Genomic DNA, 24,358 nt, shown 5'->3' on the forward strand with positions numbered 1-24,358 from the left:
TGGAAATGAAGAGCGTCTCCAGCTGCACTTTATCTCTCCTCTGTGCTTCTCCAGTCCGTCTCCCCCCGTCGCTCGTCTCCTCTCCCCACATTCTAATTTAAGATGAAGGCTTTCAGTTAAGTATTTCATGTAAAATATAATTCGTAGGTCATTATATTTATTGTCATTTGAATTGTGTATACTTCAGAACAGAGCAGTGGTCTTCTTAATGATCCTGCAGTAAAGGAAACATCGATTGTAATACAGTCTTGGCGTCCATCAAAGGGTTAAATGAGTGGATTTGTCGTTTATTGCTCTTATCTGTTGCTCCTCTTCGCTTTCCACTTTGGCGTCACTTTCCCTTATCTGCCATCTCAATTGATCGCCAATCCCTCTCACTTTTTCCTCTCTCTCCTTCTCCTCCTTCTTCTTCTTCTCCTCTCTCAGGGGCCGACGTGATCAACTTTGACGGACAGGGCGTGATCTCATATCGATTTAAGGTTCCGTATTATACACAATTAGAATTAATGAAACCTCTCATGCTAAAGTTGCATATTTGACCTCCGAGCCTTAATTTGTCGTCGTTTTTTCCCCACAGATGAAGAAGATGAAGATCATCAAGGACGTGATCGCGCTGCGGTTCAAGACGTCGGAGAGCGAGGGCGTGATCCTGCATGGCGAGGGCCAGCAGGGAGATTACATCACCCTGGAGCTCCGCAAGGCCAAGCTGCTGCTGCAGATCAACCTGGGTAAGCAACACCTACAGTATCTCTACAAGTCAATCAGCGCTTTTGTCTTATCTGAAGATATTAGAAGATAAACAGCCGCCCATGTTTATGTTCTTTCTTTCACTGTGGCGGTAATATCTCAGAGATATAAACCGAGCGCTGACTGAGGAATTCTTTTGTGGAATTCAAAGCAGGATTTACTGTCTCTCTCTCTCTCTCTCTCTCTCTCTCTCTCCGACTCTTACTCTCCCGTCGTAACTTTTCCATGCATTTTTAATGTAGCCGTCATTGGACCGAACCAGTCGTAGATCTATTCCACCTGCCTCTACTTCCAAAGCTTAAAGCATGCACGGATGTAAAATCGCACCAACCAAAGCACAACGACGACATGAAGTCCTTTATCTCGACTCTATAAAGTTGTTAATACTGTGTGTGAGTGTGTAACTTCACCTTCAACATGACTCTGTGCTCTGTACTGTGACTTACTGATTTCATATCTGAGAGTGTTGACCTCTAAATTGTTGAGTTTCAGTATTTTTCTCAGCATGAAAATCACATTTGGTTGAAGTAGAAGCTGAATTGGACTGTCACCGTTCAGATTTCAGAATAAAAGCATGTTTCTATCTAAATACTTGTGCACATATTTCACCTTAAACCTTCTCTTACCTACAATATGAATCTAAACACAGTAACTAACTCAAAATCTGATTCTGTGTCGTCTTTATGAATCCTTGCAGGTAGTAACCAGTACGGCTCCATCCTGGGCCACACCTCCGTCACCACCGGCAGCCTCCTGGACGACAACCACTGGCACTCGGTGGTGATCGAGCGTTACCGCCGCAACGTCAACTTCACCTTGGACAGACACACCCAGCACTTCAGGACCAACGGGGAGTTTGACCACCTGGATCTGGACTACGAGGTGGGCGGCCCTTCCTCCTCCTCCCTCCCGTCTCCAATCCATTCATACCACGCAGGAAATTAGATATCGGTTGTACTCGGCGCAAAAATGCTAATCCATAAAACGCTCATAATTAATGTCACTCGGCAGCGAAATGCGATGAGTTCTAATCTAAAGAGGAGATTGATTTTTGGAATGCATCATAAGCATTGGGAGCTGGTGTGAGTGTACAGTGTGTGTGTGTGTGTGAGGGTGTCTACATATTGTATTGTGTTTGTGTTGACATTTGTGCGCGGCGGTGGTGACCTTTTGCCACATTTTGCTGAGGCGGCCGATCTATTCCAGGATGGCAAAGTTAAAGAGGATACAGAGAAGTGAAACCACACACCAATTAGAGCGAAGCTGTCGAATTAAAGAGATCTGCAGGGGAAATCCATACAGCAGAATCGGGCTCGTTATGTCCACGTGTGTGTGTGTGTGTGTATGTGTGTTTAGGTTGTGTGTGTGTGTGTGTGTGTGTGTGATAGATGGATACTGACAGCTGCATAACGGTGACCAGCTTTTACTCAAAGCTTGCCACCCTGCTCCATTTAGTCCGCCTTGTGGGTTCCAGTGCATGCCTGTGTGTGTGTGTGTGCGTGTGTGTGTATAAGACTGTTGACTGCATACCCGTGTGTGTCTACTTTTGGCAGTAATTACCACAGCTACTGAAGCGTAACCTCAGACACACATTGCAAGCGCGCACACACACACACACACACACACACACACACACAGACACACACTCATATCTACTGGTGATTGCCTCCCTGTGAGCACTGCATGGAAAGACAGAGTAAACACACACACACCACAAATGTTGATATTGGGTCAAAAGTATTACCCTGCTGGTAAAAGTGAAGTTTTGTTTAGATTTTCTTATTTTACAGCAATAGTATGCAACTTTAACATAAAGGAATTGGCAATCTGTCTTTCTTCCTCTCTCCCATCTGTCCCTCTCCCTCTCTCTCTCTCTCTGTCTCTCTCTCCTCCAGCTGAGCTTCGGGGGGATGCCCTACAGCGGGAAGCCGGTCGGGGGCGGCAGGAAGAACTTTAAAGGCTGCATGGAGAGCATCAACTACAACGGGGACAACATCACCGACCTGGCACGACGGAAGAAACTCGACACCTCCGGCTTTGTAAGGGGAAAAGAAAATGTGCACCAAGCTTCAAAGGCTTGCTCTCTGAAATTCCGGACACGTTTCCTCATCGTCACACTTGATACGCGTGCGTGGGCGCGTGTGTGTGTGTGTGTTTGACCCGAGCCTGAGCGCGAGGCCAAACATGCCAGCGCACCCAAAATGTATTCCAACAGATTAATAATGAATCAGCTACAACTCTCCCCGGTGATGTCATGGCTGCCATGTCTGAAAGAGGAAGAGAGGAAATGACAGTCGGGGCAGTTTGTTTTGGCTCCGTCACCGCGGCGGTAGAAGCAGAATGTTAAATGCCGCGCTGCTCCTCATCAAACGCACGCTCGCTCGCTCTGAAGCTGCTGGGCGTAACTTCAGCACATTTAAGTATTTTGGCAACTCTAGAATCACTTACAGAACAGCCTTTTTAGAATATCTGTAAAATCTCCAATTCCTCTTCAGCCCAGTGAACGAGCGACTGCATCTTCTTCGCCTTCTTCTCCGGTCTCTGGCGGGGCTGATTGAGCGAACGTGGGCGCTAATCAAGTTCGTTAGCGGCGCACCTCGAATTCCCTCTGATGTCTCACGCGGCCATTCGCTCCCTAATCAAAACAGATCTGCTCTCCAGTTTCAAGACGCCTGGAGCCGAGCGCGTAGCAAACATGCAGAGGAAGAGGAGGAGGAACGTACCAAACACTCAGGAATCTAAACTATTGTTGCTAATGAGGCGGGTCATTATTGAGCTCCTTAATTATTTGATGAAGAGCGTGACTCTTGTGATTAGAGCTGAACCTCCAACATTCAAACAAAACATTCCAGACTTCACAATTTCCCATTTCTGTTACTATTTCTGGGTTTGTGCTTTTATTTTGAAATGCTCCTCTTCCTTCGTCTTCCCAGCGTAACCTGTCCTTCTCCTGCGTGGAGACTCACACCTTCCCGGTCTTCTTCAACGCCACCAGCTTCCTGCAGCTGCCCGGGCGGTCCGATCACAACACGGCGTCGGTTGGCTTCCAGTTCCGCACCTGGAACCCCGACGGGCTCCTCCTCTTCAGCAACCTGGACGAGGGGACGCTGGAGGTGTCGCTGAAAGACGGCAAGATCGCTGTGCACGTCAACGTCACCACGTTTCCCAAGATCAACCGGGTCGACCTCTCCTCAGGTGAGTCACGTCGTAAACAAATGAGAGTAAATAATAGAACCCAGAACGCTGCTGCCTGTCTGTGTGTTTCTCTCTGACAATTAAAGAAACAGCTGAGATCAACAACATCAAATTAGCAGATCAACTAAATGTAACTAAAGCGTTTGTGGTAATTGTGAAGTCCCAGCTGTTTACACGTGTCGCTGCAGTGCGACTGTACTGATGGTGTAACTGCTGGAGGGTCCGCGTGGGCATTTGGAGAGCGATGCCTCCCGCCGCTTAGGAGTAAATAAAGCCGGAATTTTTGGCACGATCGATCATCCTCGCAGCAAAGAGCGCGGCTCACGTCGGGAATCGCTGGAATTTTCCTTCTCTCCTCCCCTCCCCTCTCCTCTCCTCCCCTCTCCCTCCTCCTCCTCCTTCCCTTTTTTCCCAGTGCCCCAATCCTTCTCCGTCATTCCGTTCTCCCTCTCCCGCTCTTTTTCTCCCGCCGCGGACACACTCATTTATTCTGTCCACTGCTGCTTTAATAGGCCATTATGCCCAGGGGTAGGGATTATTACAGAGTTACCCTCTAGGCTAATTGGGCTTGAGCCTGCGATTACATCACAGTTACTAGAATACACACCCGCAGATACACACCCCCACGCACGCACACACACACACACACACACACACGCTTTGTCCTTTGATTCGGTCATTACTATCTCTAAGAAAGAAAGCCACTTTGGCTTCTGGCTTCAATGACACAGCAGGAGCTCTGTAGACTTGTAATGAAATGTTTAGTCCTTCTTATTGGCAAATATACGGAGACGTAGACGGGACATGCAGAGAGACGCCGGGGGCTCCACGAAGATGTTTGGCTTCTTTATAAAGGAGAATTCTTTGCTTATGAGGCTGATCAGCGTATTTACAGACGCAAACGTGTGCAGAATGTCAGAGGATGTCAGTTAATGCAGCTGCAAATGGTTGGGACAGTTTTTGTAACGCATGCTGATACTGATCGCCCTGATTGAAGCTACACATGTCACACACACACACACACACACACACACACACACACACACACAGGGTCAACTCTGTTAACTCAGACCCGGTCACATTAAAAAAGTACCGTCTCCCGATGCTTCAAGCTAAAGTCTTTATTCTGCTGCCTAGTGGTAGGATTTGGTAATGTCAGGTACCAAGCACGTTTCCCGCTGTATCCGGGTAAAATGCGATACATTAACAGAATTTTGGAATTTGACAACCTACATTCCATTTTTAACGACGGCAAAGGTATTAAAGGCGATTAAATATATATTTATGGCCACTAGGGGGCAGAAACACCCCAAAACAAGCAGCCAAAAGGTGCAAATGAACGCACCGTAGCTGCATTTCCTTCCGAATGAAATTCTAATTGCTTGGGAGCAACACACACTGGTCTTCAGATGCTGTATTCTCGTTAGCGTTCTCTTCTGTCTTTTCACGCTGGGAGCTTGTTTGGAAAAGGAATGCTTGTAGGTATTTTATCTCATGCGATCTGTGAGAGCACACACACACACACACACCGACCACAACATGGGGCTCACTTTGTGTCAATGCCAAATAGTCCATCTCTTTCCGAGCGGCCTGGTGTCCTCAGTGGGGAGAGCCTGCATGTAAACTCTGTAGGACACCAAATAATTAGGAGCAAATACCAACAAATGCCACGTAAAGAGCTTTATGGGGAAAACGGAAAGAGAATCAGCAGCTGTGAGAAGAAAGGACGGATTCCTCTGTGATCTAGTTCAAACACAGGGATATCGCCTTATTGTCTCGCCATGGCAACCCGGTGAAATGTCCACCGTGCATGTGTGTGTCTATAGATCCATGTTGCCGTATGTATGTGTGTGTGTGAGTGAGACTGTGGCCCCCAGAGACACACACACTCGTTTGTCCCTTGGAAGAACTTTTATCATTTCATCCACTTCCTCCACTCCAGCAACGTGAGAGGAAGATGAAGCAAGAGAGAGAAGATGAGATGAGACTGTGGGTGCTTTAATGTTGTGTATGTGTGTGTGTGTAGGTTAATAAAGTGTACTTAGTTGTGATTCCCGTGGGGACGCTGCTGTAATTCTCCCATCACTTTCCTTTTACTTACTCATTAACTCTCCCAGCTCCGTTCTCTCTCTCTTCCTCATCAATCATTTATTAGAAGAATACAACAGCTTGCTTCCTGCGGGGCAGCATCGCGCCACCTCAGTCGCTGTACGGCGTTTTGATGCCCCCCCCCCCACAAAAATCGATCAAATCTCTCCCCTGAAACCATCGTTTTCTCCCCCAAAAACACCAAAGTGGGTGGAAAAAAGCTTCATTTTCCGGGCTAATCTGGTTTGCATAGCTGCGTGTGGCAGATGCTGTCCTGCCATCAACCCTCTCCATTAATTATCAAATTGTTGAGCGCTGGCATTGTTTCCATGGAAACAATACAGACTCCAGTCTCCAGTGCGTTTTGCTTTTTTGGAACCCTGATTCCCTGGGAGGCTTTCGCTCACCAAAGTGCGGACATGTGGACGTTAATGCACTCTGGTTTGGATGCACAAGCAGTGATGAATGAATCAGATACGCTCCTGTCGCTTCACTCCGCTCTCCTACAGCCCGATACCTTCTTATCTGCTACCATCCAGGTAATCATATCTGTGTTTTGAGGATGGAAGTGAGGTAAATCTAGAGACTTTAAGCTAGAAGGAGATAGAATCAGCCGCCCCGACACACGCAACACAGTCATCATCATCATTATTATGCTCCATAACATCTCCTCCATCTGCTTTGCTCTGCTGCTCTCCTCTTTCATTTATTTCTCCCGTAATCGGTGAAACACATGCCGACACCAGGGAGCCGTGTTTCCTTACAGACGCCACGCAAAGAATAACAGGAAAGCCACGCAAAGCTGAGAGTGTGTGTGATTCTCAAGCGCCTCTAAAGTGGAGATGTTTTGGTATGTTAATGCCCTGTGTGTGTGTGTGTGTGTGTGTGTGTGTGTGTGTGTCTGTGTGTGTGTGTGTGTGTGTGTGTTCTGGCACGCTGCACACCTATCAACTCAGCCAGAAGTAATAACATCAGTTCCTTTGAGATGCAGAATTACTATCACTCACACACACACATGGACACACACACACTCACACACACATATGGTTACGAGCAAAGTCTGAAAAGGAAGCATGAGGCATTACAATAATGGAGAGGCCTCAGGCAGAGATGTGAGGGGGAAAAGCAAAGTACAGCCACCCCCGAATGTAATGCTATATTGTTTCATTTCACCGAGTGTGTGTGTGTGTGTGTGTTTGTGTGTTTGTGTGTGAAAGTATATATTTGTGTTTGTTTGTGTAGGCGAGGCACATTCTCCGGCTTTGTGTTGCCATGGCGAGTATGTGACGGCTCTTCGCAGTACCTGAGAGGTCCTGATGTTTAAGAGCGGAGGAGGAGGAGGAGGAGGAGGAGGTGGAGAGCCGGAGGGCCCAGAGAATCTGCTGCAGATAAAAATCACTCAGAGTTTAAAGGATCAATAAGTGATGGAGGAAAAAAGAGAGAGGAGAGGAGAGAGGAGAGCAGAAGAGAGGATGACAGGGGGGAAGAAGAGTGATGAGGAAATGAGAGCGGTGAAGGAGAGAGAGAGGTAGTAGGTGGAGGAGTGGGAGGATTTCATGATGCATTTTAGTAGTTTGTAAAGTAGTCGACCTTTGGCTGGATTTGGTGAGGATCTGTGTGTGTGTCTGTCTGTCTGTCTGTCTGTCTGTCTGTCTGTCCTGGGCCTAATCGAATCTCCGTTTCCGCCGTCTCCTCCACATGATTCAATCAGTCAGATGCGGACGGTCTTTTACCTCTCATTGATCCCTGAAGCAAATATAGCTGGAATCAATGGAAATACAATGCCTGCACACTCACACTCACACACACACACACACACACACGCACAACCAAACCCACACACTCACATCTGTAGTACTTGCATTTTCATTGTATACGTACCTGCAGATGAGAGCTGGAGGGAACTCAATTCATGCAGGGCTCATTTACTCACTTACACACTTTGACAGCTGACCCTCCATGTAGTGAAGATGGAGTGTTGAACCTAAATAGGCAGTAGCACTACTACATCATATGAGAGAGATGTATTGATTCTTATCTGATTTTGGCTGAGTGAACTTCCTGTGCCACCTTCACTCTGGCCTGACTCATCGCTCTCTCTCAGACGGGAGCTTTGTCACCTCTGATTACGCCTCTGACGCCTCTGACGCTCCCGGCACATCTTTGAAACGCCTGAACTTTGCCCAACACTGCGGGAGCGGCGGCGGCGGTGGCAGGAAGTAAACTTTTCCTTCCACTATATTTTAACCAGGTTATCTGCAAGGTCACACACACACACACACACACATGCGCGCCGCTGTAGTTAGAAATGAGTCACGCACACGCTGAGCTTCATTGGCTTCACCGTGTTTGGATCGTAGGTATATGTCATGTGTGAAGGTGATTTCTGGTGTTACCAAGGTAACAACTTAATGTGCCCTTTTTTGGTTGTTTTTGTGCAGTGTGTGTCTGTGTCTATGTGCGTGTGTGTGAAGCAGAGAGATAAAAAGGTCAAAGCTGGAGGTCTCGGCTGCTTTATCTCACAATAAAATCAAATAAATAAATTAGAATCTGGCACAGGTTTTTATTATTTATACATATTTATGCAAATCTTTGTGTTTTAAGTTGAAAACAGATGGTTCTGTTCACAATAACACACCTGGGACGACTGCGCTTAGTCTTATCTCCCTCCCTAAGAATTACACTTACAGACGTTTCAATAAACACATCAAGCCCACATATTTACATATTTAAGACGGAGCAGCTGAGGTGTTCCTAATTGCTATGGCGACTGTGAACCTTATAGCTATTTAAAACACACTGTCACATGCGCAGAGAGGAGGAGAAGAATAAGCCATTTAAAGCATAATACACTGCAGTTAATAGTATTGAATGATTATTTACGCCTTTTAATTGAGTTTTCCGGGGGTTTTTTATATGCATCGTTTGACTGAAATCCAATGTTGTCCTTGTTCATTTTCCCGGCTTGTCTTTGTTTAATTACAGTCCTCACACTCTTATGTCAACACTCGAAGGACCAACAAAGCCATTAGACGAATATATAAGTTAGCTTTTGAAGTGTTAGCAACAGTTTCTCCCTTTACTGTACATTCTGATGCTGTATCTCAACTCTTCCCTCATTAGACTTCCTGCAGTGACAGCAGAGTGTGTGTACAATGAGGTGTTTGGGTCGGAATGCAGTGAGTCTAAAGTAGTAGATTCCTCTTTTGAAAAAGGACGCAGTCGTTAAATTTCTACGCTCAATGTCAAATCTACAAAGGGAGCTGCTAATACGCTTTAAGAGGCGTGGGCTTTTTGCGCAGTATAAAGTCAGACTGCATTGTGGGTTGAAGGCCCGGTCTTTATTATAAAAGACTTTAGACTTTAGACAGACTGATGGAATCAAAAGTATTAAGTGGTCCAACAAACAACACTTTAAAACCTGAATAGAAACATTAAGATTCTGGATTCCAATCAAAGTTTCAGGTGGAGAGTCATCATCATTAGAATACATTTCCGGCACAGACGCCCACTGTCACTTACATATCTTCTAATATCTTTGTCATTATCTATATTTATATATTTATGTACACAGCTGCGATGAAGTATCTGGCGTGGCGTGCGGACATGAGTGACAGCTACAAAGGGAAGAGCGGGATGATCTTTATCTGCTGGAATCTGAGCCGCCGTCTTCCTCTCCTCCCGTCTCTCTCCTCTGCTCTCCTTCATAATCTGTCCTCCCTTTATCGCTGTCAGACAGCTGACACGTGTTGTGAGCATGAGAGAGAGAGGGACAGCAAAGGAGTATGTAGGGTCTCTCTCTCCCTCTCTCTCACTCCCCCTCTCTCCTGTGTGTGTGTGAGTGCACCATCACTGATAAGCTCATCATTGGGAGCTATTCCAGGTGATGTTAAACAGATGAGGGAACACAAGGTGACACAGTATCTATTTCCCATTACATTGGAGAGGTGACAGTGATTACATCAAACTCATATCTAACTCAAATGGTGATTGTGAAGGAGCTGGGTCGTAGCGTGAGTCAGGAATCACACTCGGGTCGTCATCGCACTGAAGCACCTTCTCACCACTCACCTTCAGATATTTGTTATTATTCTTATCTCGTGGTTTTCTCAATGGCGCCCAAAGACGGAAAACTAGAGGCGTAATCACATTAACGCCTCTGTGTGTGTGTGTGTGTGTGTGTGTGTGTGTGTGTATGTGTATGTGTATGTAGTTTGGACTTGTTGTATGTGTGTGTGTGTGTGTATGTAGTTTGGACTTGTTGTATGTGTGTGTGTATGTAGGTTGGACTTGTGTGTGTACGTTGGACTTGTTGCGTGCGTGTGTGTGTGTGTGTGTGCGTGTGCGTGTGTGTGTGTGTGTTCTATCGGCATCATCTCAAACAAGGCCAAAGCGATCACACCCCTCAGCATGTGGCCTCACGGCTGCTTGGTTACACACACATGCCCACACACACACACACACACACACACACGGCAGAGTCACCCTGCTGATGGAGATTAATTAGTCTGGACTCCCTGCTGACATGAAAGCTATAGTCTCCAAGTGTGTTCTGGGAATAAACAAACACTGTGAACGTGCAGGGGTGTGTAGCAGTAAGAGAAGACAAAGGTAGCATACGCACACACACACTCCGGCCGGACTGAAGTGTGTGTGTGTGGACACGTGGAGCATGCAAAGGTGTATAGATCGGCCAGTTTATGCACTCTGCTGAGACTTATTTGCGCGTGACCGTACCTTGAACCCGGCTTCCGTGTCTTTATTACCGACGGATTACGGCGAACCGGAGCAAATTGAAAAGACGGGGGGAACACTACAGGAGATGTTCAAAAGAGCGAGAGAGAGCGGGGAGAGGCGGAGGAGAAAGGGCAAAGAGGAGGAGAGAGAGACACAGAGGAGGGGGAAATGGGAAAGAGGGGAAGGACGGAGAAATAAAGACGGAGAGATGAAACGGCGGTGCGGAGAGAAGGATGAATGGAGATTGGTGTCAGTAATAGGTGATGTATGGAGGGGAGGATGATGAGAGGGAGCCGGCTTCTCTCTCAGCTCCAGTAGTAATGTCCCTTTGCAAAACATCACTCATATTTAATGGAGCACAGCTACAAGGCGCAGAGCACAAAACTGTACACGCACACACACACACACACGCACAGCACGACACATTGGCAATAGACAGAGTGCTCAAAAGTCTTGCATGCACCGATAGAGAACAGAGAACACACACACACATACACACACACACACACACTTGTACTGAGACACAGGCTGGGTTCTCAGAGAGTTAATGGAGTTGAGACACGGGGACCTTGGGAGTGGAAGCGACTCGGCTGCACTCTGTTTTGGAATAGAAGGGAGGAAGAGGAAGAGAGAGGAAGCGGAGCAACTCAGCTCAAACTCAGACTGAACTCCTGTGTGTGTGTGTGTGTGTGTGTGTGTGTGTGTGTGTGCATAATTCATTAACGCAAAGCTCTCAAATCTATGAAAGTGTGTGTCTGAGTTGCCAGGTCCTTTTTCAATTTCTTCTTGAACTTCTTTTTAATTTTTTTTAAAACTATTTTTACATTAATCATTCAATGTTTCATGTTCTTACATATTTATCCTGGCTTGTAGCAAATTTCATATTTTGTATTTTTGTTGTTTGTATTCATAATGTATGTATTATGTGTTTCTGTTTCTTAGCTTTATCTTATTTTATTCCTTATTCTTCTTTTTCCCTTGTATTGATTCTTTCTCTGCATGCATGCATCCTGGTGGTCTTCTTCCGTCTTTCCTTTCTCCTTTATTCTCTTTATCCATGCTCTTTTTTTACCAATGCTCATAAATAAACTGTGATTTATCGATTGATTGAAGTTGTCAGAATGATAACTCAAGCTGTGTGTGTGTGTGTGTGTCTGTGCCTCCCTCTCTCTCTACCTTCAGGTTCTGGTCTGAATGACGGTCAGTGGCACGCCGTCCGCCTGCTGGCCAAGGAGAACTTTGTCATGCTGACGATAGACGGCGACGAGGCCTCTGCCATCCGCTCCACCTCGCCCCTCACCATAGTAACGGGAGGAACGTACCATCTTGGAGGTAAGCGTCACGTCCTCACAATAAAAGCCTGGTTGGACACGGGGGTGGTGGATGTTGGAATATTAAACTCACAGCGAGGAGAAATCACTCTGAATGTATTCATGTGTGGATCTGTGTTAACTGGGGTGGCGAGTGTGTTAAGACTGAGCCGCACTAATGGAACTAATGCAGCAGAAAGGTGGTGGGAGGTCACATATATGTAATTACAGTAACTGAACGAGATGGTCCAGGCTCTGATTGCCCCATCAAGTCCTCTTCATCTCTCTCTCTCTCTCTCTCTCTCTCTCTCTCTCTCTCTCTCTCTCTCTCTCTCTCTCTCTCTCTCTCTCTCTCTCTTCCTCTCTCTTTCATTTATGTATAAGCTCCCCTATCAAACTAAACCATTTCCCTGGGCCAATCAATACGGATCATAGCTCTCTCTCCTCTCTCCTCTCTCTCTTTCCTCATCCTCTTCGATCTTAATTCTCTCCTGCCCGTCGTTGTGTGACACCCCCCCCCTTATGTCCGGGCCTGTGATGTTATTTTTTTCTCCTCTCTTTTATTTATGACATCAATGCTGCGGTGGATCGGACCGTCTTAGTTGCATATCCATTAAAAACCTTCTCCTCTGCTCTTGCTGGGGACATTTCCTCTCCACAAACACACACACACACCATTTCAATTTACCTTCTTCATTGATGTTTTGCCTTTCTAGTGTCATCCTCGTTTCCATTTGAAGCTCTTTCAATTTCAGAATTCCCATTGAAGTCATTCCATGCCGTTTACCACTATTTATGCTTTTCCTCTTGTTAACCCTTTCCTTACTGTCCCCAGCAAAGCCAACTAATGCCTTTTTTTATTTAATTTTCTGCACTTTTCTTTTTTTTCTAAGTCTAAAACTCACTCCATGCCTTCAGTGCCACATAACTGCACCCACATCAATAAGTGCTGCTCTCTATTCTGGTGTCTCTTTCCTCCCCTCCTCCTCTTCCTCCCCCTGACCCTCCGCTCTCCATTTTGATCCAATTGGTGATTTATTGATTTTGGTAAAGTGAGTAGGGAATCAATAGTGGCTAAGAGTAGAAGAGCTCTGTAATGTCTTTACCACTTGAAGGAGCCACAGAGAGAGAGGGAGAGAGAGCGAGAGGAGACAGATACAATGCAGGGGAGAAGCAAACGCTGATAGTGTAACAGAAAGAGAGAAAGAAAACGCAGAAGGGAATGAAGATAAACACGGCTTTTAGCGGGCGAATATAAAAGAGGGAGAAGGAGAGAAAGATGTAACGTTACCTTTAACAGGAGGATCTCTCCTGCTGTCAGCCGGCTCCAGTCCTAATTCATCATCTGATATTACAATCTCTTAACTGGGCCGTGATGGAGACGGAGAGGTAGTTGATAATAAGACTTACAAACCCCGAGGCGGTGCCTGCATATCTGCACAAGCACACACCCACCCACAAACACACACACATCCACTAACACACATATATATATATATACATCCAGTACATGCATCGAATATCAGATTTAAGCCTATGACCCATGACTTGACTACACACACTATATCATCTATCAAGTGATCATATTTCTGTTTAGACATTAAATGTGAACCCTTTGTCTTATGCAATCACATCACACACACACACACACCTATGCAGGCATCCAACGCTGCAGTTCGAGAGGATCCGTTCCCCGCAGAGAACCATCGTGTGTGGGCTGAACTGGCAACTGCGACCGGGGTTTCCTTGTTAATTTTACATGACATAATGAATACTGCGGGGCTGAGAGGTAAACACACGCTTGCTCGCTCGCTCGCACGGAGGCTGCGGGGGGAAACAAAACGGCTTATTATCACCGCGGTTAACCGTACAAAGCGGTATTTAGGCCAGAGCTCCACAGGCCGGGAGAGATGTGTTTCACCCAGAGCGCCTGTAGGTTTCACTCTCACGTTTGTTTGTTTATTCCCCGTCGGAGGCACGAGCGCGGCGCCGTTCTTCCTCGCCGATGGAATTATTCCGCCGTTGCTCTTAACTTTCTGACAAATGGGTTTTCTTCTCCTTGAATGGCCGACAGATCAGCTCTGCACGTCCACGACCGATGATATATTCTGTTGTTCCCAGCTTCTACTCCCCATTATTACAAACGGAAGCGGCCAGCCTCAACTCATCTGAATCTGTATGTGAGTGTGTGTGTGTGTGTGTGTCTACCTGCATGAAATTGTCACAGACCCGCAGCGTGAGAGTGTTTTCTTGACACTAAATTGCTCTTCAACCCCGAAAGCACGAGCTTGAACACGCAGACACACGCGGCTCAAACAGCGCATTCATTCAAAAAGGCGCCATCCGATCATATTAAGAAGCCAATCTGGTAATACAGTAAGTGCAGGGAAGATAGGTTAGCCTTTGGCTCGCCCTCAATTACTCTGTCTGATCACGCAGCTTGATGAGTCAGAGGGGCCGCGTGCATTACGCCGAGCCGCAGCTCTCAAACGGCGTTCCGTCAGCACTTCCTATGCGGCCGGCAGTGATCTCTCAGAGCGCCGCAATTAGCAGAGAGCTAAAACGTCTGCGTATCGATCCGACTGTCATGAACACTCCGCCGTTTTGCTGTATTTAATCGCTGAGGGTAATCTGTGTCGACGCCGTCCATCTGCTTCAATCCTCCAAAATGTTCCAGACATCAAGCAGCACTTTCTGAACGCGGGACGTCAGAGACCAAACTAGAAAGACAAACCCAAAGTGAAGGTCGCTCTGAAACTGACCTGAAAAGCTTCCTTTCATTCTTACAACATATTTGACTTTACCCGTTTACTCAGCTGCCTGTTTTCACTCAGCGTCCTCAGCTGCGCTCCAGGGAGATGAAGGTAGAAGTCTGGATTAAATTGCAATACATTACATTACGATCATTTTGGCAGACGCTTTGATCCAAAGCGACTTACATTACATTACCACCCTTCGCAGAGGGGGGAGCAATTGAGGGTTTGGTGCCTTGCTCAGGGGCACCTCGGCTCGACGTAGGTAATAGTCTGCTCTCCAGATATCTAATTGCAATGCGTGTAATAGAACATGAAGTGGCGTTCACTCTACAAATGAAATGAATTGATGATATGGGAGCGTCTGCTTGATCTGATGCAGAGCCTGAGTGCCTCTATAGGAACCCTGTGATGATGTCACATAAGAGAGAAAGGTCTGACTGTGTGTGCGTTCATATTTTCTTCATATTTTTCCCACAGTGGTTTAATCTTTATTAAGCACGGCCAATTGCCACATTAAACCAAATCAAGACCAATTAGCGGCACATTTTAGCTTGACAGCCACACACCAGGACTCACACACCAGGACTCACACACTTCTCACACAATCTCACACATACACAGGTTCAAAATACAATTTTTAAACATGGCAATCAATTGTAATAATGTAAAGCCATTCAAACAAACATCTACACCCCTGCAGGCACACAAACACACTCACACACACTCACACACACAACACACACACAAGTCATTGATGTGGAGGCATAATGTGAGATAATTGCTAGTGTGTGTTTAATCAAGTAGAAAGTGAGTCGGGGTGTGTGTGTGTGTGTGTCTGTGTGTGTGTGTGTGAACAGTGTGTGAATGTGTTTGAAGTAGAACGTCCACACTGTTACACCTAATTTTTTATTTTTAATTGCCACATTTGAAAACATTAATGATGTAAATAAGCCGATCTTTAAAGTATGAGTTGGATGTATTGGCTCTCCGTCCAGCCTGACCCCTGCTGACCTTAAGCTGTAATAGATTTCCAATGTTGTGATATTTATGCTGTAGGCTTTGGAAATTGGAAAATATCTGTTTTGCAACTTGGAATCGATAAGTTAAACTCTGGATTCCTGATGCTGCAGGAGTTTACCAGCTCTGATGTATAATGCAACATTTACACGTTGTTCGCTGGTAAAAAATGGTATCTATGCCAATAAAGGGTAAATAAACAACCTGATGTGTTTCTCTGAGGGTTCTAGCAGAACAGGAAAGGCTTTCTAGTAAGCTCTCTTACTGCAGGATCATTGGTATATACCACCTTACTGACCTGAATGCAGCATTATTTATACTTTCTCTCCTCTTCCTCTTCCTCATCCTCTTCCTCTCCTCTGCTGTTAGAGCCAGTCTCCTGAACCCAAAGCCTATTTTACGCGTTGTGGTTTCTCACTCCTTGCGATGCGCTGAGAGAAATTAGTAAGTGACTGACACGAGACAGTCACTGATTGAATTTCTCAAGAGGAAAGCAAGGCCACCACTCGGCACCAATACACACACACGTACACACACACACACACACACATAAATCCACGGCGCCATAATCTTCTCCATGCAGGAACAGAGGAGGAAAGAATAACCTGAGAAGAGAATCGTCAATTACGAGCGTCTCCACCACAGCGGCGGCTCTACTCTTAAATGTCGGGTGTTTAATAATTGTAGCGCGCTGTTTTCTATTATTAGCCAGATTCATTTCCTCAGCAGATTGGTTGGCGTGATTGTGCCACATTGTATCACCATCACCGCTCCTCTGGTCAGCTCATTACTCCTCATCAGTTTGGAAATGTCATCTATTTCTGTCACAGCTATTGTGTGTCCGTATGTAGAATGAATGACGATGTGTACCAGTCTGATTTATGACTTTTACAAACGCCAAGCTCACCTTTAGCCGCCTTTTATTTTCAAATGATTTCACAAAATAACAATGCCACCTCGTCAATTAGCCGGAATATTCCAATCTGCGACAGTATCTAAATGAATCCCCGCGTGTGGATTAATATTCTGCCGCTATCAGCACCCGCCAGTCCTGCCTCTACACAGCGCCACCTTTTCCTCATCCTCTTCATCTAACTGTAAAGCTTGTGATGAATTAGACATGAGAGTCTGACGCCCACATTAATCATAGGGCAGGCTATATTCCCCAGCATCTCCATTGTGTGTGTGTGTGTGTGTGTGTGTGTGTGTGTGTGTGTGTTTGTGTGTGTGTGTGTGTGCTATGGTCAGTAGGTATTGTCCTTGTCATGTGTGCAGTAAGGTTTGACGGGCATGTCTGATGTGCTTTTTTGAAGCTGCTCTATAAGGTGAAGGTGCTCAGAGTTAGAGAGAGAGAGAGAGAGAGAGAGAGAGACACCTGCTTTGGTCCTCTTTGGTGTCTGATGATATATTACACGCTGGAGGCCTTGAAGGCAACATATGGTCACCTTTCTTGTGTGTTTTTGCCTTTACAATGTCTGTTATCCATTTATTTGTGCCTCTGTGGACTTCTGTTTTATTCTCAGACGCCCGCGGAAGCAGAAACTCTGTGTGTGCTGATCTCAGCAGCCACCAGTTTGATGGTGAGCAGGTAGTGGTGCCCTGGTGTCGGTGCTCCTTATAGCAAGCTGTGATCCAGAGCTAGCAGGACCACAGGGGAAATCCTGACCGCCTGTTTCGGATCCCCAGGGATCTTTGAGTTCCCGCTAATTCCACAACGGCAGCTGTACAGCGTAGATGCTTTAAGCGAGAGTGAAAATGTAGTCACACATTTAAATCAGGGTCTCTGGAGGATGAGCGCAGCGTGCTGACTCTCAGTTTAGGGTGAGAACAAGCAGTGTGAGGTCGAGGTTTTCACTATTAACACTAAGGCGCTATAGAACTAAAGCTAAGGGAGACGAACCCCTTCTTCATCTTCCATCCCACCCTGCTTTTCATTCTTCCATGCGTTGCTCCGCTCAAACTGTCAGGATGACTTTGTTTCTCCTCGCATTCAAATGCAATCCACAGTCTGCAGAGTGCAGCCAGACAGCTGTGCTCTGCTCTTTCTTGCCCTCCTCTTCCTCACCCATTCCCACTCCTCTGGAAGGACAGCAGACAGGTGTGGTGGAAGAGGAGACAGATGGCAGAGATGACAAGAGAAAGTTCTTTTGGCTGGGGAAGTGAAAATGAGATCTGAAGTCGTGAATGAAAGTCAGACGAGCTCAGCCACATTCCCAGACTTGTTGTTTTTCCGTTCCGATTTTTATTTGCGGGACATCAACAGAAGTGCCACATGTCGTCTTGCCACATAAACGTGAATAGTGCAGGAACACACACACACACACCCTTTTGCCCTCGGTGATAAGCCCTTTGGACGGCAGCGGCCTTGAGGCTGACGGTCGCGGCGGAGTGTGTGACAGCCTATAACGCCCCCATGATGGAGGTGTCACCCAGAGCCATTGTTTTACGTTTGACCTGCGTGCTTGAGGCAAAGATTAAATTCCCCAGCTTCCACCTCCTCTCGTCCTTCACCGCATGTAATGGCACATGTTGTTGTGCACACGCTTACTGCACATGTATGTAAGTCAGCACCTATTTGCACAAATCGATCGCTGTATAGCCTTGGAATTGTGAAAGCAAAATCCTCACCATATACATGCAAATCGCTTTGTCCAACTCTTCTTCACGCGGTGAGGGAGGTCGAGCGCTGCCCCTGGTCGCCCCATTGACTCGTGTGTTTCATAACTGTGCGATGTTTGTCATCTAGTCTATTGCGGCCCGAGCACTACAGTATTAAGGCTAACGGGCCCATTGGATGAGGGCCAGAAGCAGGAGAAGACGTGAAGGTTCCTGACTGTAAAATGTCAATAACCAGTGCTAATCCAGTGTGTTGTTCCTCCTCAAGGATGATGGCGTAGTTAAGTTTGATGTCTGGCTCCATAGAGGGCATTCTCTCCTCCATGCCTTTTAAATCACGGCTCAAAAAGAAGATCGCTCTCCTTTTTTATCGCCCTCCGCTCCCTCCCGAGCGTTGTTCCCCTGCGCTGTGTCATACATCCGACTGTTTCGCTCTCGTTCTGAAGTTTAACTTTATGGGTTTTCATTTCTTTGTATTGCTTCAGGGTATTTCCTGCAGACCCTCTTCCCTCCCACCCAGCACTCGTTCCAGGGCTGCATGCAAGCCATCCTGCTGGATGATCAACCGGCCGACCTGCACGCGGTGGAGAGAGGCGTCGTGGGAGCGTTTGAGAACGTCAGCCTGGACATGTGTGCCATCATAGACAGGTAGGAGTGAAAGGAGTCCTGCAGCTTTAAGTTTCACATGGAAAAGAAAAGAAGTCTTTGAAATTCCTACCAGGGTTCTTCTTCTTGTGACATTTGAGTGTGTTTCATGCTATTAAGTGGTTTTAATTATGGATTGACAGTGGAGGCCAATGCATGTTAACACTGCATGGCTTTGGTTTGTTTCATCAGAAAGGAAGAAGCGACTGCCTTCCTTCCAAACACTGCATGATCTCAATCACACATCAAAGACCAGGCACACATATTTCTCCCTAACTGAGCCGGAGCTTCTGCACAGCACGTCTAGTTGCTGGATCGCTGCAAGCATTCATCAGAAATTGTTGACATTTCAATTTATTTCCTTATCGTCGGGCAGACAAACACGTCGGGGCAGATTTGCCATTCATGGAATCCGTCCATCCCTCCAGCTCCCGTTGAGTGACACTGAATTAGAGGATATGTGCAAAGCGTTCATCAGTAGAAACTCCTTTAACCGTCAGGGGTTAAGTCTTGTCCTATTCTAAACAAGTTTCAATTGCTCTTAATCACGCCTGGCACATAAACACGACAGCTTATTAGCCGAGTCTCGCATCTGAGCTGTTAAGGTGAACCAGACTTAGAAGCAGCGGCAATTAGGAGAAGGTTGACCTTGCTGTGATAAGAACAAACGTTTTTCCAGAAGTGAGCAATTTGTTTTCAGGTCGGGTTCGTCGATAGCACTTATCTTCATCAATATCCTCGCCGGGAGGAGAAGACACCGGCTGCCAACGTCTGATTTGGATCAATTTGCTCCTCAGTCAAAGAGAGGTCTAAAGTAGCTTTCTGGGATACTTGAGTGTAGATTTGGAGTCCACTCCGATGACGGCTCCACGTTCACCTCCACGCAAAATGTTTCAGTCCTTCTTTCTAAGGACGCAGACAAGGAGGAGTTTGTACCCAGTCCGGACTTCACACACTCCTATATGTGAGCCTTAGCAGCGGTTTGGCTACAGGCTGCGTTCCTAAAGAGGGGACGTTCATGAGTAGGCAGTTGAATAATGCCTCGTCCATTACAATCCATTTGCCTCCAACTAAAATACCATCCAAACTGATGAGTGTAATTAAGCGTGGCCTCTCCTTGTTAACTATCCAGCACTCGTTTAAAGTAATTAATGTGCGAACCAGAGTCTGAATGAGCTTCAACACCACTTTTTTTTCGGGAAGGAATACATAAGAATAAGAGAGAGTTTTTACATCTCTGCCGTGTCAAACTTTCCTCCGCCCGTATCCATGACAGCAGCCCCTGTTTCTTCACTCATGCGGCATGTTGAGCAACATCATGAATTTTATTAATTAATGATTCCGCAGCAGCTGTGGCGAAACCGTGGTAACCCAGCTGAGATGGCTTCATGGATTATTCAGGAGTTCCGCTAAACGCATTTAAAAGTTTCTCCACGAGTTCGGCCCAGGTTGAGGTCCCGCTGTTGTTGTTGTGGGCTCGCTGTCAAAACGCTTGACACGTCGACTGGTTATCGATGGCTGGATGTCTCAAGGAATCAATCCGTTTTGAACACGGTTTTATGGATTTTGTATAGGAGATGTTTTACAACTCTCCTTCAGTGCTGTCTGTGCAGGCCGGGGGCAACATGGGTTAGACATCAACAAACAATGGAGCCTCCATTTTGAGATTAGTAACCACTATCATTGCAACGCACACATATTTACGCTTATTACCTGTCTGTCATCAGAGTGGACACTGTTTTGAGTCCAGAAGAGTCCTCTTGTTGATGTTCTAATGTCTTACAGTAGCTCAAATCGATCGATGGATCTGAGTGACGTTTAAATGTATTCGGTTCACGCATCATTCAGTTGATTAGTCACCTCATTTAAGTGGGAGGTTTGTCGCAGTATAATTCATCAGTGTGTTGTTTGCTGTGATATTTTTTATAAATTTACTCCATTATCTATGTTCAATCTACAGAACCAAAGCAGTGAATCAAAATTAACTCTCCATAAACGCACCCATCTGCAAAATTGTGAAAAATGTAGCTGTTAGATTTCTGAGTAATTACCAAATAAATAATCCTACAGGTTCTTCGAAATGTTTCTTTTCCGTTTCCCCGTCTCGACCGCTACATCAAAGCCTTGTGCGTCAGCCGCACTGTACTCGGGTTGAGCCTGTGCTGCCGAGGAAGATGAATGGGTGCAGTGTTACCATCTAGTTATTAGAATGTCTGTGAAGGCAGTTCAATAGCCCTGTCTGACCTCCTTTTGATCAATGCCGTTCCACTGTGGGATTCTGTTGAGGGGCTGAGATGGTGGATGGAGCAAAACATGCACACCCACATCCCCACCACAACGCTGTCCCGTGCTTATACACACAGTCAAACACACACATAGGAGTCGGGGACTGGTGTATTTCATGCACGGCCATACTGTAGGATAACACACAAACTTAAACTTAAGCGTAGGCACACATTTTAGAGGTGCTGTAAATGTGCACTCTGTCCTCCGGTGCTCGCTACTCACACAAAACACCTCCCATGAGCAAATACAGTCTGTGTCTGTGTGTGTGTGTCTCTGTGTCTCTGTGTGTGTACTCCACTGAACACGACTTGCTGAACAAATGGGTTTGGTGATCGTCAGTTCCTGTCAATTGCGCGAGCTTTGTGAAAGCACATTGTCATCTCATCTATCCTTGTTAGCCCGCCGGAGCCGTAAAACGCCCCGACACACTCCACTTGCGAGCATTTCTTGAATATGTTCAATTAAACTCGACTGGTTGAAGTTAGATTTGATTTGAACGATGGTGGTTTGGCTCAGTGATTGTTTGTTATGCTAAGTCCTCGTTTCAGTCGAAGCTTTTCTTACTTTAGCTTCTACTTAAGGAACTTGCCTTAGTGTGTGTATACGTGTGTAATATGTCTCGTCTGTTCATTGTTATTGCTACTGTGCTTCACTTGACACAAATTACTGCTGGTTTCCTTCCCCACACACACACACACACACACACACACACACACACGGGATCCATACATCCACTATACATCCCATCATTAAAGAAAAAGTAAAAGTGAAGTAACTACCACATTTTCTCTTTGTTTGTATCCATTCTGTCAGCTCCAAAGACATCTTATCGCCATGACATCCATCATTCTAATATCCTTTGAACAGCTTGTTATAGCTGTGCATTTCAGCGTGTGTGTCTGTGAGATGTTAATTTGACTCTTCTTGTAGTTGACGTCTCGGGAATTGCTTATGTGGAGATATGATTGCTAAGACATCAAATTGGAAAAAATTGACTCGCATTCCACCGTAAAGTTAACCGCGTCCACGTTCCCATGGAAACAATACGTCGGCTTTGTAGCAAGGTTTGACAAAAAAGTGATCATCTGAATGTTGCTGTAATGCCCCTGTGCTCCCTGCAGGACGGAGGGGAAATCTCAGCATTTTATAGAAACCCTGCAGCTCTGATGAGTCAGTGTTTGTTTTTCCTCCAGCTGGCTTTGCTTTTAACATCACTTTGATTCATACTAATCAGCAAACTCTGATACTTAAAGCAGCGAACGTCTGTGTGTGTGTGTGTGTGTGTGTGTGTGTGTGTCTTAGGATCCATTCCCACCAGAGCCTCAAGCCGTTCCAACCGCATAACATTGATGTTTTGCGGGTCTGGTTTACATATTTCAACACAAACTAAGCTAGTTAGTGAGTCAGTAAGTTCACATGTGAGCTCGTAGCTGTTCATCCAACTCATCGTAGCTACAAGGTGGCAAACTGGAGCAGCGTCTGATGATAGTAGTTCCCAGCACATTCCAAACTCCAAAACCAGCACATTTGGCTCATTAAAAGATGCCAGACCAAGTTCCCTGTCTGTGCTGCAAATGTTTTGCAAAATAACATTCATAATTTGCAAATTGTATCACATCTATTTCCAGAGAAGCCACTTAAAACCAATCATATTTGGCTGCAGTGATAATGAAAAAAGCCCAGTGAGACCCTTGTGCCACACACAATGAGATGGCTGATTTACAAAGCATCATCATCATCACCATCACCATCATCATCATCGTCGTTAGAGAAGAGTTTGGCCTTCAAACCTTGAACTCCATCTGCTTTAACAGTATTTTCTTTGTCACTAACATTTGCTCTTGCCGGTGAATTCTCCCTATTGTCATATTTAACAGACAGCTTTCACATTACTGGATGTCTGGCAAAATCTTTTCACTCCACAGTTTAACTCGACCAAATCAGAAGCATGAGCTAAAGCGCCCTCACTTCCTTCTTCTTCCTCCTCCTCTCTCCTGCAGGTGTATGCCCAATCATTGTGAACATGGGGGACGCTGCAAGCAGACATGGGACAGTTTCAGCTGTACCTGCGATGGAACCGGATACACTGGTGCCACCTGCCACACGTGTAAGTATCTGATTGTGTGTGTGTGTGTCTCTTCCCTCCCCTCATTGATTTTCCCCATCAGGAGCAGCAGCAGCCCCTTAACGTGCTCCTTGCGTGTTGTGTGTTTGACTTGGCCGTCCTCCATTCGCCTTTGAGTGATCTGCTTCCCAATCTGCGACTCTCAACAGAAGGACAGCAGAACATTTGAAGTGTTCACAGGGTGCCGGGGTGTGTTTTGCTCTGTACTGAGGGGAGGAAACACAGATAAAATCCGCCAACCCCACAAAGAGAATTGAGTCAGCGAGCGAGAGAGAGAGACAGAGAGAGAGAGAGGAGACTGAGGGCTTTAGAAAAGGCTTAGAAATGTAAGAATGCCATCCAATCATTGCCACAACTATTGCTACTATTGGCGGCGTGTTCATCTTCATAAAGCAGATGTAATTAAACGGAGAGGAAGTCAGATGGAAGTGAGGAGTGAAGTGGAGGAGAGTGTTATGGTTAAAGCACCGCAGAGGGACAGGAGCAGGAGTATAAATAACATCACTAAGAATGGAAGAAAGGAATGAATCTTAGATGGAAAATTCCAGAAACATGAACCCCTGGAAACAATGGAAGACATATGAGTTGGTGGTGGAGAGAGAGAGAGAGGGAGGGAGAGAGAGAGAGAGAGAAAATTAAAGATGGGGAGGAAAGGAAAGCCAACAATCTCTCTTCTTCTTCTCTCTCCTCTTTGTGTCTTCTATGTTCAGTGTACTTGCGCATTAATATCATAAAACTCACTCCCTCTTTTAAACACACATATTTAGCAAGTGTGTGTACTTGAGTGAGTGTTTTAGAGGAGACGTAACTCTGTAAGGAGGTGCGACGCCTTGTCT

General features: G+C 46.0%; 1 protein-coding gene across 1 annotated transcript in view; it reads left to right on the plus strand.

Moving 5' to 3' along the window:
• cntnap2a (contactin associated protein 2a) overlaps nt 1-24,358 on the plus strand; it is a 198,617-nt gene that overhangs the window by 106,801 nt on the left and 67,458 nt on the right. The window contains exons 5-12 of the mRNA XM_076158328.1: nt 427-479; nt 578-728; nt 1,445-1,629; nt 2,643-2,786; nt 3,681-3,942; nt 11,950-12,099; nt 18,952-19,114; nt 23,398-23,504. Of these exons, the coding sequence (XP_076014443.1) occupies nt 427-479; nt 578-728; nt 1,445-1,629; nt 2,643-2,786; nt 3,681-3,942; nt 11,950-12,099; nt 18,952-19,114; nt 23,398-23,504 (1,215 nt within the window). The remainder of the gene's footprint in view (nt 1-426; nt 480-577; nt 729-1,444; nt 1,630-2,642; nt 2,787-3,680; nt 3,943-11,949; nt 12,100-18,951; nt 19,115-23,397; nt 23,505-24,358) is intronic.

The sequence above is a fragment of the Genypterus blacodes genome, unplaced genomic scaffold (assembly GCF_046128005.1).
Source record: "Genypterus blacodes isolate CSIRO-AG114 ecotype Tasmania unplaced genomic scaffold, CSIRO-AGI_Gbla_v1 ptg000076l_1, whole genome shotgun sequence".
In the NCBI taxonomy this organism is placed as follows: Eukaryota; Metazoa; Chordata; class Actinopteri; order Ophidiiformes; family Ophidiidae; genus Genypterus; species Genypterus blacodes.